Genomic DNA, 15,111 nt, shown 5'->3' on the forward strand with positions numbered 1-15,111 from the left:
AATGTATATTGATTGTGTTCCTTTATAAATGATAAATAGGGGAGGCGTAATGAAATCTTGTTCTGTAATGTGAATACTTCAGTGTGATTTCTTCTAGTACAAAGGCCCCATTTTTCTTCCCGATTTTCACGTCTGAGTTTAATTTGTATTGCTTTTTGGTAACTCTTATGGATAGCAAGCAGGGCTATCTTAATATAAGACCTTTATAGAGATAATATGTAATTCCAGCATCAGTCCTGGAAGGCCAGTAATATCCCCATTTTCCAGAATGGCATATCAGAGAGATGGAGCAACCTGCCCAAGGTCATGTCCTAGATGGGAGCATGGGACGTGCAAATAGGTCATCATGATGTACTTGCAGGGGAAGGGAGGCTTTGGCTTCAGATAAGAGAGAAACATCTAAGATTTATACATACAAAGGAATCTTAGCTCCTTCAAAGTGCTCACCTGGGGGACCAGGTCATTGTGTGTGGATTGTCATAAGAGCTGAAGACACATTGTTAAGATCTAAGTATTTGTGTGGTATCCATAACTCTGAAAGGAATTAATACTTTTCTCATAGTACCCCTCTTTGGTGTGTGTGGAAGTACTAAACTGGCATCTTTTCCCTGTAACTTTCTTCCCAAAAAGTATTAGTCCCAGAGAATGCGGGTCTTGGGCAGGGCCTGGACACTGGTGTCCTGGAGAGTGGTGAGCAATAGTTCTGTCTCCCCACCAGCAACCTCAGGTCCGGCCCTTAGTAGATGCTCTAGTGTTGTTGAGAAGGGATGGGGACCTTCCCAAACTTCCTGCCCCACCCACTCCCACCAACAGCATCCACTGTCTTAGTGCCACCTGGTCTTGTGACCGAGGAAGGGCCAGTTTGTAGACTTGGGAGATTTTCAGGTTTGGCTTCATTTTCCTTCTTTCCTGGGGAGCTCCAACCGTTAGTGACCATGCCAGCCTGTGGAATGGTTTGGGTACCTGAATGATATGTGTGGAGCTTTCCTAGCAGTTCCAGGCTAGAGATAATGAATCCTGTTTGCCTGTCTGCAGCCCTCAAAGCGGGGATGAGAGTGGCAGCTGACAGAGATTTGAACGCTGGCCCAGAGCCGGGGCCTCTTTGCCTGCACACTCCACTCTGCATGTTCCAGCCGTAGGAACAAACTGCATTATTTTGTTTCAAACTGTGCTTAAGGGAAGCCAAGACCTTGTAATTGGAAACTTACCAAACAGAGAATTCTGAGACTAAATATAGTGTTCTATTTTAAAAAAATAAAGTAAGTTGAACATTTTGTTTGTTCATCTTTTATATGTTAAAAAAGAGAGAGATTAACCTAGTTCACACTAACAACCTAAGAAGAGTATTCAAAGTGAGAAGAAAACTAATCCTTTTGGTGAGGAGGGAAATCCTTAACAAAATGTAATGAAGTGGCATGAAATACAGACTGCAGCCAAACTCCCAAACAGCATAGCCTCTCTAATCTCCATCACATAAAATTTTATTGTGGCTCAGAGAATATTAAAAACTGTTAGAAATAAATGAATGGAACTTCCATTGGCAGGAAGTGGGAGGAAAGATTGCTATGCTTTATTTATGTGGTTTTTCTCTGGTTTTTAAATGTGAATACAATTAACTGCTTTTGAACTATGTTCTTCATTTAATTAAGTGTGAGTTGGTTTTCTCTTGTTCGTGTTGAACTATAGAATGGAGAACCTTGAGATGTTCTCAAGACTATAATATGATGAGTATAAACAGTTTGATTGGTGATATTTTAAAATGTGTTGTGATTTCAACCAGCCATATTCTCCCATTGCTTCAACAAGCATTGAGCATTTTAGATACAGTATTCAGATTGCTGGTGATTCTCAAATGCTAATCCATAGGTTAGTTTGGTTCGAATCACCCACAAAACTTGTTAAAAATTCAGGTACTTGGACACCACCTTCAGACATTCTGGTTCAGAAGGTCTACCATAGAACCACAAAATGTCTATATTTTAAGGTTCGCCAAGTGATTGATACACAGCCAGATTTAGAAACAGTGAACAGACAATTCTGTAAGACAAAAACCATATTTATTCTTTCATTATTGTTATTTTTCATCATTAGACCCATTTTCATTTTAAGACTCGTAACGGAGCCTGGTTAAGTTTGTTTAGAAGCCTTGCATATAGACCAACACTAAAAAATTCTTTGTTTCCTTATTTTCCTTTGGGAGAGCTTTGCTTTTGGTATTGCCTAATCTCGAACAGACCAGAGCTAAGTATAATATAACCCACCGAAGCTCTCAGTAATGCTGGCTACTGATGCAGCCCAGCAGTGTGACTTTGGGTACATGGGTGTAAGTACACTAGAGAGGTGATGCTTCTTTTTAGCCATTGTGTTGAGAACATGGGTGAGAATCTTCTTTATTATTTAGTAGTATAGTCAATTTGTGAAGTAAATTATATATTCTTAGATTATAGACTTTATCACTTATATTTTGTATGACTTATGAATCAAGTCTGTACCAAAAAAAGAAACCCCCAAAAACTAATGGGTAATATTCAAGTCACTGACATCTTAATATACCCAAAAAGCCATAAATGGCACCCACATTTGCAGGGGTCTCTGTGCACTTTATTAAAGAAATTTGAGCACCTACTATGTGCTAAAGCAGCAAGAACAAGGACTTACTTTTCCTCTGGTTTCTGCGGACTGCAATGTTGGCCACTTTGGTGAGCCATGGCAGTGTGATGTGAGGGTAGGCCCTGCAGGTGGGGGTCTGTGTATTTCTTCTGAAAATTCACTTTTTTCTCTTCTGCTATCTCAATGGCTTTGTAGTCCACCAACTCTATGATTCAGACAGCCCTGCAGGTGTTATCTTTTCCCAAGAAAAAGGACAGCATGGCTGCAGCAGAGAGTACCAGACTTCAAGTCAGGATGGTTTTGTTCAGTTCCTACCTTTGTACTTAATCCTGCCTGTTATTCTTAGCCATGTGGCCTTGAGTGACTTACTTGACTTCTGAGTCTCTGCGTTCTTCTGTACAAATGGGCATTGTATGAATACTCATCTTAGTGTTGCTGGATGGATTTAACGGTCATAGATATGATAGCATATAGCCCTCTTCTGGGTACATACTGGTCATTCAGTAAATGCTCACTCTGAATCTCACCCCTGAGGGGCAATAAACCCCAATATGACTTTCAGAAGCAAAGAAGACAATGGAGATCCTGGAAGAGTTCTGAAGATGTAATTAGCACAGCTGGTGAAAGGGGATGGTGAATGAATCCAAGCAACAGAAAATAGACATGGCAACTCAGATGAGGCTTTCCATATCTACCCACCTCACATTAGTCCCATAGTCATTGACTAAATCGTCAGTTCTTGTTCAGGTCTCCACGGAATTGCTACATAGCTAGATGGGCCTTAAGAAGCTAGAAACTGCTGTGTTCTCTTGACCCACTGTTATGTCCTGACTGTCCTCCTAGGGAGGAGGACTAAAAGCTTCTGGTTTTCACCTTTCTGTGCTCTGATAGCGTGCTCTCTCTCTCTCTCTCTCTCTCTCTCTCTCTCAGAAGCAGTCCTGATTCTTGCTCCAGGCAGAATTAATGATTGCTTCTTTATATGCCAACACACTTGAATCTCTATTGTGACACCTCTTTCATAATGCTTTTGTGTTGAAGTTGATTGTTTGCATTTTGATCTTTCTCTGTGTATTTTAAATTGCTTGAGGGCATGGCATGTGCAGGTAGTGGATACTCAGTAATTGTCAGATGAAGACAGGTCATAGCACAGAGGCAGTCTCCTGTGAGCTAGGAGCAGATTCCGGAACAGGACTCCCTAGGTTCGTATCCTAGCTCTGCCACTAGCTCTGTGACCCTCCACAAGGGACTTACCATCTAGCAACCTTAGCTTTCATCTGTAAATTGGGGACAATAATGCTTCCTACCTTCCAGGACTGCGAAGACTAATGAGGTAGCTAGCCATCTGTGAAGCACTTTAATACAGTGCTTGGCAGACAGTAAGCGCTGAGCAAGGTGGTCATGGCGGAGGCTGTATTGTAGCTTTAATCTTTCTAAACTTACTCTCACTTTCTAAGGTTGGATTTGCCAGACAAAACTCTACAGAGGGTATTCTTTTTTTTCCCTATGCCTTCAAATCTAATAACTCCTACCACCTGAAGGTTCCATAATTTCTTCTCTGTGTGTGGATACCTGGCAGATAGGTACTCATGATCCCTTCCTCAGTTTTGCTTTCTTTCTTTTAGAAAATGTACTTTTATTGATCAGTGTCACCCTATTAAATTTAATTTTCTAAATAAAATTTTGAAAAATGATTTATTAAGGCAATAGTGTAAATTAGCCAGACAAATTATGATTTTAGAAATTTTTTTTAAATCCACTTAGACTAGACTTGATGTGGCAAGTCGATTTCTTCTTGAGTGCCTGCTTGGATCCACTGCCAACGGTTGTATGTTCAGAGGGGCCCTCAGGCCGTGTCCCGACCCCTGGATGGTTTGTAGTGTCTGTTACAGGCACAGGATGGAGGAGGGGCAGAACCTTGCTGCCCCTGCATTTAAATGAAGTGTCAGCAATCCCAGTGTAACTTTGCCTTTTTCGATTTGTGTTACAGAAAAGTCTGCACTTGCCTCGCTTCTGGCGCTAGGGGCTTGTTGACACTCTAGTTTCTATACGTTGTTTTTGCCTCTGCTTTGGTAGCTGAGGCTTCTCTCTGGCAGTGTTAGTTGCTTTGATGTTTTGAAGTGTCAAAGCTTGGCACAAAAGCTTCTTTTCCTGGTTAATAACTTACTCTAATTACTCTAGCTAGTTGGTACTTTGAAAGTGGGGGAGGGGGGAAGTGATTGAGTAGGCCAGTGATTGCTGGAGAAGGCTTCCTCTTGACTGGCTGATCTTGCTGTTAGTGGAAGGCAATTGACTAGGCCCCATGTGGGTGTGTTGGGTTTTGGATGTTTTCTTTCTCTTTTTTCTTACCGTTCTCCAGATAGTGGAGAAGCAAGAGCTAGGATGAGTTTCACCCAACTCAAAAAAATAAATAAAAACTACTTGAAGAAAGACTGCCCTTCCCTCACAACCAAAAATAAAAATAAAAATAAGGTAGCATTCCATTTCACCTTCTAAGAAAAGCAGGTCGTTCTTTGCTCTTTCCCTTCTTTCCACTCACGTGTCCAGCTTCTGTCTAGACAAGCTGACAGTCTTTATTCTGAGGCTTAAGTTGCCTTTTTGCCAAAACATCTTAGTTTTTTACAAGCCAGCTCTACCCTCACTAAATGCAGTAAACACAATCTGAACATAGCTGAACCTTTGGTAATGAAGTTTTTTCTAATACCTTTACAAGAGTTGAGTAGATAACTTTCAGAGTCCCTGTAGATTTTACTTAAAACTCGTTGCTGATCTTCTGGTGGATTTTACATTTGAGAGTAAGTAAAAAACAAACAAAAAACCCACAACAGTGTTTAATCGTGACACTGTTATTTCCTGATGACTTCAAAGATAGTTTATAGATCAATCAAATAATCTCATTCTCAAATTGAAAACACTAACTTCTGCAAGACATTTTCTACAACTGTTTTTACAAAGGCTGATTCTTAGTGGAAATGAGTGAACTTAAAAATGACCTATCTTTAAAGGTAGTAATCTGGTATTCTTTCTATACTGTTTGTTTTATCAATTTCCTGATGTTAGGGTTTAGAGGAGAAATCCCAATGCCTCTAACTCAATGATGAAGGCAATGTCAGTTTGGTGTTTTAACATCCTGAATTCTAAGATGTGAATGACTGTGACCATCTAAATATTTCTCCTGTGAGCTTTTAGAACTTGGAGTCTCAATACCTTTCAGAAATTTACAGCTTCTAATTGTGATCTATTAAGCAATTGCAATTTGTTAAGTGTCTGGTAATCTTGCCTACCATTCCTCATGTTGTTAAGCTGGAGGCATTCTAACATTCCCCAAACATTTACTCAGCACCTGCTCTGCGTCAAGCATAGTAAGAGATAAGGAGAGGAATCAAATGTGTGCTGTGTCCTTGAGAAGCTCACATCTTTAGTCTCCCAAGATCATCTACCTCAGAAGTCGCAGAGGGTGAGGGACCAAGCACAGAGATAGGCTGTGCCCTCCACAGCCAGGGGACAGAGATGGGTTGCTGAGAGGTGATAGTTCCAGAGAGCACATGAATTCCAGGTGGGCTCTATAGCTGCAGAGATGAGAAAGCAAGACCAGCTTTGCGATGCACCCTGTCGTATATAGCTGGTGGTGAGCGGGAGCAGAGGAAGCGCCTATTTGGCATCAAAGGACAGTAATTCCTCTAGGCCCTAAGTTGTCAATGCTGGAAGGGGGCAAAGGGATCATGTAGTCCAGCCTCTTGTTTTCCACAGAGGGGAATTTGAGACCCAGGAGAAGTGACTTGCTCAGATTAAAAAAGAGCATTAGTGGAAACTCCATGCAAGTATGTATGTAAAAGAGAACGAGCCAGAAACCCAGACTTTCCAATAGGTGTGCCAGATTTCGATGTAAACCTTTCACTTTGACAATCATTACTTCATTGTCTAGAATTGCCTATGAGTTAAAGGCACTGCAACACCTTAGTTAAATGGAACTAATCCCCAGGAAATTGTCAGATCTGTGCTTGTTTAAAAAAATAAAAAAAGATTATTTTCTGCTAATTGGTATTTTGCCCTAGATATCTGTTCATCTCACAGCAAGGCAAATGCATCTCTACATAATTTGGCTGTGCTGACAGGGACAGTACTTCATCCCGTTCAGAACCCTCAGCACAGTGGATGGGCACAGAGTAGGTACTCAACACATATTTTATGTTAATTTATGCATTGTGGAAACAGTGGTCCTTACAGTCTGACAGACCTGGATGTGAGGCCCAGTTCTGTCACTAGCTATGTGGCCTTGGGCAAGTTATGTCACTTCTAAGACTGTTTCCTTCTCTGTGAAATGTGGTGATGAGGGTGTATGTATGTAAACACACACCCATGCCCCTTTAAAATAATACTTGGCAGGATTCTGTGCCCCCAACATAGTACCTGGCACATCCACCATTGGAATTCTTTTTTTTCTTTTTTTTTGAGGGAGAGTCTTTTATTCCATGTTAAATTTTATAGCTACCCTTGGGATCTAAGATTGTGACAATCTGGGCATTCTCTCTGAGAAATAACTTAAGCTAAAAGGGAAAAAAGGTACAATTTTTTTCAACTCTATCATTGATCACTCCTCATTCATGTCCTATCCCCACTGCCTTCTTCCTTTCTCTCCCTTTGCCTCAAAGAAAACTAATGAAGCCATATAGTAAGCTCCAAGATAGAAGTGACCTTGTGCATCTTTAATTGAGGACAGAATTTGCTAAAAGTGCGTCCAAAAACCCACCAGTGGTTTACTTTACAATCTGTGTCCTGGCTAGACTGGCTGTTGGCTGTATAATTTGTCTAGTTTTGTCTGGAGTCTTAGACTATTCAGCTGCTTCAGGGCAAAATCTTTTGGGGTGTCATTAAATGAGATTGATAATTGGCTTCTGATGAATATTCATTGTGACTAATGACTTTGGGCAAATTTTACACATACTATCTTTCTATTCACCCACTGAGTGAGATTTTTGATAGGATAGTTTTCCTCAACTTACACTTCAATTAAATATTCACAATACCCCTTTGTTGACTACAATCCAAATTGTATACTTTCATTACTTTTAAATTTTGTATTCTTAAGAAATGAGCATAGGCCTTTAGGATCTTTATTTTTTATTTAATGGGGTTAGTTTTAGAGTTATTTTTCAAGTAAGTGGCTAATGATAATTTATAGGACATACTATGTTATTTCTGATTAAGCATAGATCTATCATACTACTTTTTAAAATTTTTTTATTTTAATTTATTAGGTGTACATAGACTCTAGTGTCCCCCCGAATACCTCCCCTCTTGTTCCCCACCACATCCCCCTTCATAACACTTTTCTTGTGGTCAACTTAGCCACTGTTCCTAAGTAAAGATGCACATTATTTGCGCCATTTAGTATTTAGTAAAAAAGCCCAACAACTCCCTTTTTGTTTGTTTGTTTTCTTAATCGAATGGGTAAATGTGTTTTACTCTAATTGTGGAGACTTGGCCCTTAGAAAACCCTCAGTGAAAATGATGATCAAACACCTTAAAAGTTTGTTTTTTATGAGGTACAAGAAATTTTAAAATCTTGGCATTCAGCTTGGGTTTGTGTGTGTGCGTGTTTGTGCATGTGTGTGTGAATGTTTGAGGTTAAGGAGACATGAAAAGAACATTAAAGATAAGATCTCTGCCACTTTATCACTTGAAATAGGATTTAGACTCAAACCTATTTAAGCTAAAAAGAGGCAGGTAATCAAGTTCTGTCTTGACCAGGGACATTCTGTTGAATGACTTTTTTAAAGAGAATTACAAATGAATTTATGATACCTTACATCTATATGGCACCTTATAGATTTTAAGGTGCTTTTATTTATTTGATGTGTTGTACATTTGCAGAGTTAGGCATATTACTGAATGAATGGGTGAATGAATCCATTGACTTGGTTTTCTAAGAAGTGTCATGTTTTGTGTCTAAGCTTATCATTGTTTTGGAATTTGAGTCCTATATCCCACTCTGTGAGACTTATGAAAATATTGGTCCAATACTATTAAAAGCCAAGCCACTACCTTTATATTGTGAATATATTCTAAGTAGAATGATTATTTATTTAGTCAAGAAACATTACATTAGCTAGCACTTCTATATATCATGTACCATTGAGAACATGGGGAGGAAAACGGGACTTTCTGTACTTCCCAATGAGAGGACAAGACAGTCATAGCCCCATTAATAATGGGGTGTGTATCCAGAAGAGCCATACAAGGAAGCCAGCACTTGCACGGAGACCTGAGGGAGGAAGGGTTTGCTGTGGGCACAAGTCCAGGCTAGTGTAGGGGACCAGTGGAGAGAAAGAAGGAATAAAGCCTGCAAATATGTTATTCCAAGGATGAACTTGGAGAAGGCAGTAGAGATGGTGGTTGGAGACGCTGCTCTACAGGTGGAACATAGCTGCTCCAGGTGTACCCCCAAAGGCTTCTGAGGAGGATGTCACATGACTGGACCTGCAGTTTAGTAAGAGTACTTTGGCAGCTAAAGGATGGGCAGAAAGAGCTGGGGCCCACGGCCAGTGTCACCCCCCAGCCTGACTTCAGGGTGGAGTTGGAGTAGATTTGGTTCCTTTTCATTCATTCAGTCCCAGCAAAGATTTCTCATCTCTTCTAAAGCTGAAGAGATCAGTCGTGTTATGACAGACAGCCTCCTTTATATGGAAACGTATTAAAAATAGGCTGAGAGGGATAGATCAAACTTACAAGTCTTGGCGGTGTCACTGGGAACAGCTCTAGAGAGCTGGCTGGAGCAGCTCCTGTTCATAACATGTACCTGATTTAAAGAACAGGGTCTGCAGGGAAAAGGGATGGAGGGGCGGCCCTGGATCTAATCCTCAGCCCTCACAACTGTGAAACATCAGCAGAATATCCAGTTTAAAGCTGTTCATGTTACACTAACCTCTGGGATTCTCTTAACTGGGCCTTGGCACGTCACTCTTTCACCACGTAAATGTCCTTCTGTCAGCAAAGACCGGCTAACAGCTTCCAAAAGAGGCAAAGTCCTCATGGGAACAGGCTTCCCAGAAACCAGAGAAACGGGACAGAACGAAGCATGTGCTGTTTGCTTTGTCACTTCATAGCCCTGTCTCCCAAGGTGGGGCTTTCCTTTTTTTATCACTGGATTAAATTTTGTAGCAGTTTTATTTTATAATATCTTTGTTTCCTAAAATTTTAATTACTTGTATATCAAATACTGATTGCATGATGTATCTAGCTCTTCAGAAAAAATGGGAAAGGGAGGCTCAGTCTGTTAACAGTGTGGGGGCAACTGATTATGTGGAAAAAATAAATTCTCATCTTAGTCCTTAACCCTAAATTCATTCCAGGTGGATTACAGTTAAGTGCCGGGGGAAGATTTGGGGGACTTTCTTAGTATAAAACAGTGGAAACCATCATGAAGGAAAAGATTTGTCTATGTAATTATTTAACCCTGTCTTTGCCCCAAAATATTTGAAGATAATTCAACAAAGATAAAGTATTTTTTCAAAACACTGCAAAGGATTAGTGTCCCTTGCATAGCTACTGTTTGCTTGTAAATTAATGTTGAAAACTACTAAATGCTTATTAGAAAAAGTGGCCGAAGAGTAGGAACAGACCATTTACCTAAGAAGTATAGCCAAGAAGCACACGACAAGACGTTCAGCCTCAGTTACAATCAGAAGAATAAAAATAAAATCAGGATAGAAACCATTGTAAAGCTGCCCACTCCACAATGATTCCCCACGCTGGTGAGGGGCAGGGGGACGCGGTGGTTGTGGCCGAGTGCATGGAAAGAGCTTTCTATCCTTCATCTACTTATTATGTGCATGTGTATATTATGTTTATATAATCATACTTAGTAAGTGCCTTAAAATATTTATAACCTTTGTCTCTGAATCCTCTATCTAGGAACCAGATAGAAAAAGAATTGACCTGATTTGATTATAGCACTTAATGGTAGCAGTATTGTTAAATATAGTATGGAAAATTTATTGAGTGGCATTAAAAGATATGTTTTCTAAGAATATTTAAAGATGTGGGAAAATGCCAGCAAATAATGTTAATGAAAAAAGAGCATACTTGCAAATGAAAAAAGCATATAGAGCAAATAAACACTGTATTACAATAAACCTAATTTTATTAGAAAAGGAAATATAAGTGCATATGTATCTAATACCCCAAAATGTTAAATTATTTTCAGATGGTGAATGAAGACTTTTGTTTTCTTTTATCCTTTTTTTTCTATTTTCTAAATTTTCTACTGTCATTGTGCATTAACTTCATAATCAGGAAAAAAATAGATTTGTTGTTTTCATTATTTTTTTAAAGCAGGCTCTTATTAAATTTGAATTAGGGCAATTGAGTTGTTTTAAATACGTTGAGAAGTGTGTATTTAGTTTTGTTGCTGAACTCCGACAGGACCGTGTCTCCTCACTGTGATTGTTAGCTCTGAACCCCAGGTCTGCTTCTCTTGCAGTTGACCGCCTGCATCCACGGGTCGGCCGCCATGCTGTACCCCATGTTCTGGCAGCACGTGTACATCCCCGTCCTGCCGCCGCACCTGCTGGACTACTGCTGGTAAGGCCGCTGCTCACGCTGTCCCCCGCTTCCTCCTCCAGGACTGACAGGGCGTATTGGGTCTGTCACTTGTGACGCTTGTGATGCACACAGTTGGTAACTCCAAAGGAAAAATACAAACTTCAAAAATGAGTTTTACACCCCATGACTGCTTGGCCCTTTTGTTTCCAAACAGCTTTATATACATCATGGCATTCTTAAGAGTTCAAGTGAGGAGATAGCACTTTTCCATTTCTCAGTTTGGGGACACCAAAGCACCAAGTCGTTGTGTGATTTTTCTTTTCCAAGACAAATTGGAAACTGGTGAGAAGAACAATTGAGATTCCCCAAGGTCTTCCAGTTCCAGCCCTGCCCGGCACGTTCCCTGAGACGTGCTCTCTGCTGCAGTTTGGGCGCACAAGGCGGACTTCAGAACCCTCTGAAGTTCTTGATGGGAACTTCACTGTTCAGTGAACTGTGTTTTAGTGGAAGGCAGGCAGGCGGGCAGGCTTTAGAGTCAGCTCCAGTGCCCTGGGCAACTAACTCACTTGGCTTCAGGCTTTGTTTCCTCATCTGCAAAATGAGGTGGTCCTTCACATAATTATATCAAGTTGAAATAGTGTCAGAGACGAAAGGGCGCCAAGCGGAGAAGCTGGCTCCCATGGCTGCTCAGCAGTTCTTCAGCCGAGGCGTCGTCATCTTCGCTGTCTGTCTTCAGTAGATAGATTACCAAAACGACCGATTTGGATCCATTTTCCTTCTGAGCCATTTCTTTCTTCAATGTAATGTGGTTAAAGACATTGTCTCCAGACAGCTCCAGTCGGCACAAGCAAGGGAGCACTGTGCACCAACACACCGGCGCGTCTCCCAGGAAACCCTCGGGCCTCCCCATAGAGCATGTCCGGGTGAGGTGTGTAGGGGCTGAGTCCCAAGGCACTGCTTGCCAGAAATCGACAACTTCAGGAGAAGGGGACCTGTTTTGAGGGGTTGCAGTTCTGTCGCTTAAGAACAGATGATTCAGGATATTTACTATTGGTTCAAAATGAGTGAGTCCTGGTCAGTCGTAATTTTTTCTGGGTTCTCCAACCCATTTTGCAAACCTGCCACTGAAATGTTAGCCAGACTAGCCAGACCGCCATGGGAGCTTAAAGATGTCCCACGGTCCTCCTGGCTGGAATGGGCGGCTCGCCACAGTCCTGGAGGCCACGGGCACAGCCGAGATGTAGCTCAGGGTGGCCAAGTAGGACTCTGCGACCCACTCCAGCACCTGTGCTCAGTGAATCGGCTCATTTCTCCACTACGTATCTTATCAAGCTGGCTCTCTTTATCCATGCCTTTCTCCCACCTCTTAGGAGATTAGGGGGCTGTGCCTCTGCTTAGAGTTGCTGCTCCTTTTGAGCTTCTGAACCAGCTCTAGTTATCTCCCCTGCCATGCACGTCAGAGGAAAGGCCCGTGTTTGCTCTCTGGTAGTGTTGTCTGAATGCAAGATGGAGGGCTGGGCAGAGGCAGACACAGAGGGAGGAGGGCAGGGCGGTGAGGGGAGAGAAAAGAACAAAGTGCACACCACGGAAGGCGCAGGGAGATACATTATAGAAGAGGTAGAAAGGGCACATATCTTGGCACCCACCCCCTGACATACAGCACCCCCACAGGGGCATACCCTCACACAGACACATGGCCCCATGCTCACACTCAGACCCAGGTCCCTCCCTTACAGACACCCGTCTCAGGGGCCTCCCGCACAGAGGGAGTCTCGGATCCCCTACACACCTCACCCAGACATGCTCTAGTCTAAGGGGAAGCCCGAAGCTTCTCCCTGGAGGACACGCCCCTTGTGTCTTGATGGTGCTTTAGATAGGAACCCCCAGGGGTCCTGTGTGCAGGGATTGGTAGTAGTACCATTTAACTTTCTGTTATTTGAAAAGTTTTAGCTGCTTAAATTGTTAGCTAGTTCAAAACTAGCAGCTTACATTCCCAGAACTGTGGAGAGGAAAATGCTCTGTCAGTAACACTGGGGGCTGCAGTGGCTGCCAGTGTGGAATGTCCTCTCTGTCCCAGGCATGGGACTGCCTCCATTGCATCTGCGATCTCTTAGTTTTTCTATAAACCCTGTAAGGCTGGTATTGTTGGCTCAATTTCACAGATCGGTAAAGCAAGGCCCCAAGAGATTAGGAACTTGCCCCAATATAGATATTATGTACTGTATGATTCCATTTTTTATAAAGACAACAATTATGTGTTTATATAACATGAAACTTACATGTGTGTACACATTTCCACACAGGGGCAGAATCTGGAGGGAAATATACCAGAATGTTAGCAGTGATTCATGATGGAGAGGAGGGCAGGGAATTCTGCGATTTTTTATTTTATTTTTTATATTTTCAGATATTTCAATAAAGAAAGTACAGTTTTTATAATTGAAAAGTTTTACTTAAATAGTGTTTAGCCCTGGCCGGTTGGCTCAGTGGTAGAGCGTCGGCCTGGCGTGCAGAAGTCCTGGGTTCGATTCCCGGCCAGGGCACACAGGAGAGGCGCCCATTTTCTTCTCCACCCCTCCCCCTCTCCTTCCTCTCTGTCTCTCTCTTCCCCTCTTGCAGCCGAGGCTCCATTGGAGCAAAGATGGCCTGGGCGCTGGGGATGGCTCCTTGGCCTCTGCCCCAGGCGCTAGAGTGGCTCTGGTCGCAACAGAACGACGCCCTGGAGGGGCAGAGCATCACCCCCTGGTGGGCGTGCCGGGTGGATCCTGGTCGGGCGCATGTGGGAGTCTGTCTGACTGTCCCCGTTTCCAGCTTCAGAAAAATACAAAAAAAAAAAAAATAGTGTTTATTCTAGCCAGTTCTCTCCAGCTGCCACCTCACCTCCCCACCCTCCTTTCTTGTTTGCTCAGCAGACTTATTAGCTGCCTCAGTCTTTCCCGTGGAAGCTGACCTGAGATCCTCTTTTCAATTCCCTCCCTAACCTGAGCACGGGGCAGACCTGTGTCACCAGCCTAACCAAGAGCAACGATCCCGCCAGGTCTAATTTAGAAGGGAAGACTTGTCAAGGAGGCTGCTAAGCCCTTGTCACCCCCAAACTAGCACTCTAAAAAAATCAAAGTTAAGGCTTGTATTTTTCTGAGCCAGAGTGAGTTTTGTGATTAGGTTCCATCTTGGAAGTTTCTGTTTGTGTGATAGTGTTTCTTTCCTGGTCTCTTGTTTTCATGAAAGAACTTTTTGACTTTTGACAAAAGAATGATTACAGGCTGGTGGGGATTGGTATCTCTTTATTAACTACAAGATGGAAGAATGATAAAATAAAAGACCCCAAGAGAGGAAACAGATCCTCCATTCAAGGCTTGATTTGATCACCTTCAGCCTGCCGCCACTGCTTTGGTCAGAAACTACAAATGTCATGAAATTTGAGTCAATGCTAATAACTTGATTCTATTGTGCTCCGCGACTTTCACCACGGTTGAGTTTAATCCTTGCTGGTAAGAGCCAGCAGGGATAACTAGCATTTTAAGTAAAGTGCTAGGAGCCCGAAACATGTAAATTTGAAGGAGGTTTGTTCTTCTGCAGATGATTTAAATGTTAAGTACGTCCCCATGCAGGGGATACACGAAATGGAATCTGAAAACTATTATCTCCTGTAGAAATGAACTCTCAATTTACTCACTGCACAGGAAGGGCAGATTCTAGTCATTTTCACTGCCAGCAGGTGCCCTTTCTATGCATAATAGACTTCGCAAGTGTAATTAACACATGAGGACCGCTGCTGCCAGTTTTCCTTCAGGTACATGCTGCTAGGAGTTTTCAGGACAACAGTGGAGTGTAGGCTGTAAGAGCTTTTTACATTGCACTTGAAGGTGAGGTGTTCATTGACTTCTGGACAAAGACATGTTAAATGGGGCTGAGCCCAGACCCTGCAGTTGGTATCATAGGTCCTGTTCCTTGAGCTCA

At 42.2% G+C, this 15,111-nt stretch overlaps 1 protein-coding gene across 8 annotated transcripts in view; it reads left to right on the forward strand.

Annotated features, from left to right (window-relative positions):
- The window catches only part of DENND1A (DENN domain containing 1A), a 486,566-nt gene that overhangs the window by 247,114 nt on the left and 224,341 nt on the right, over positions 1–15,111 (forward strand). For all 8 annotated transcript variants that reach the window (XM_066367202.1, XM_066367200.1, XM_066367201.1 and 5 more), the window contains one exon: positions 11,090–11,190. In XM_066367202.1, coding sequence (XP_066223299.1) covers positions 11,090–11,190 — 101 coding nt within the window. The remainder of the gene's footprint in view (positions 1–11,089; positions 11,191–15,111) is intronic.

The sequence above is a fragment of the Saccopteryx leptura genome, chromosome 2 (assembly GCF_036850995.1).
Source record: "Saccopteryx leptura isolate mSacLep1 chromosome 2, mSacLep1_pri_phased_curated, whole genome shotgun sequence".
NCBI lineage: Eukaryota > Metazoa > Chordata > Mammalia > Chiroptera > Emballonuridae > Saccopteryx > Saccopteryx leptura.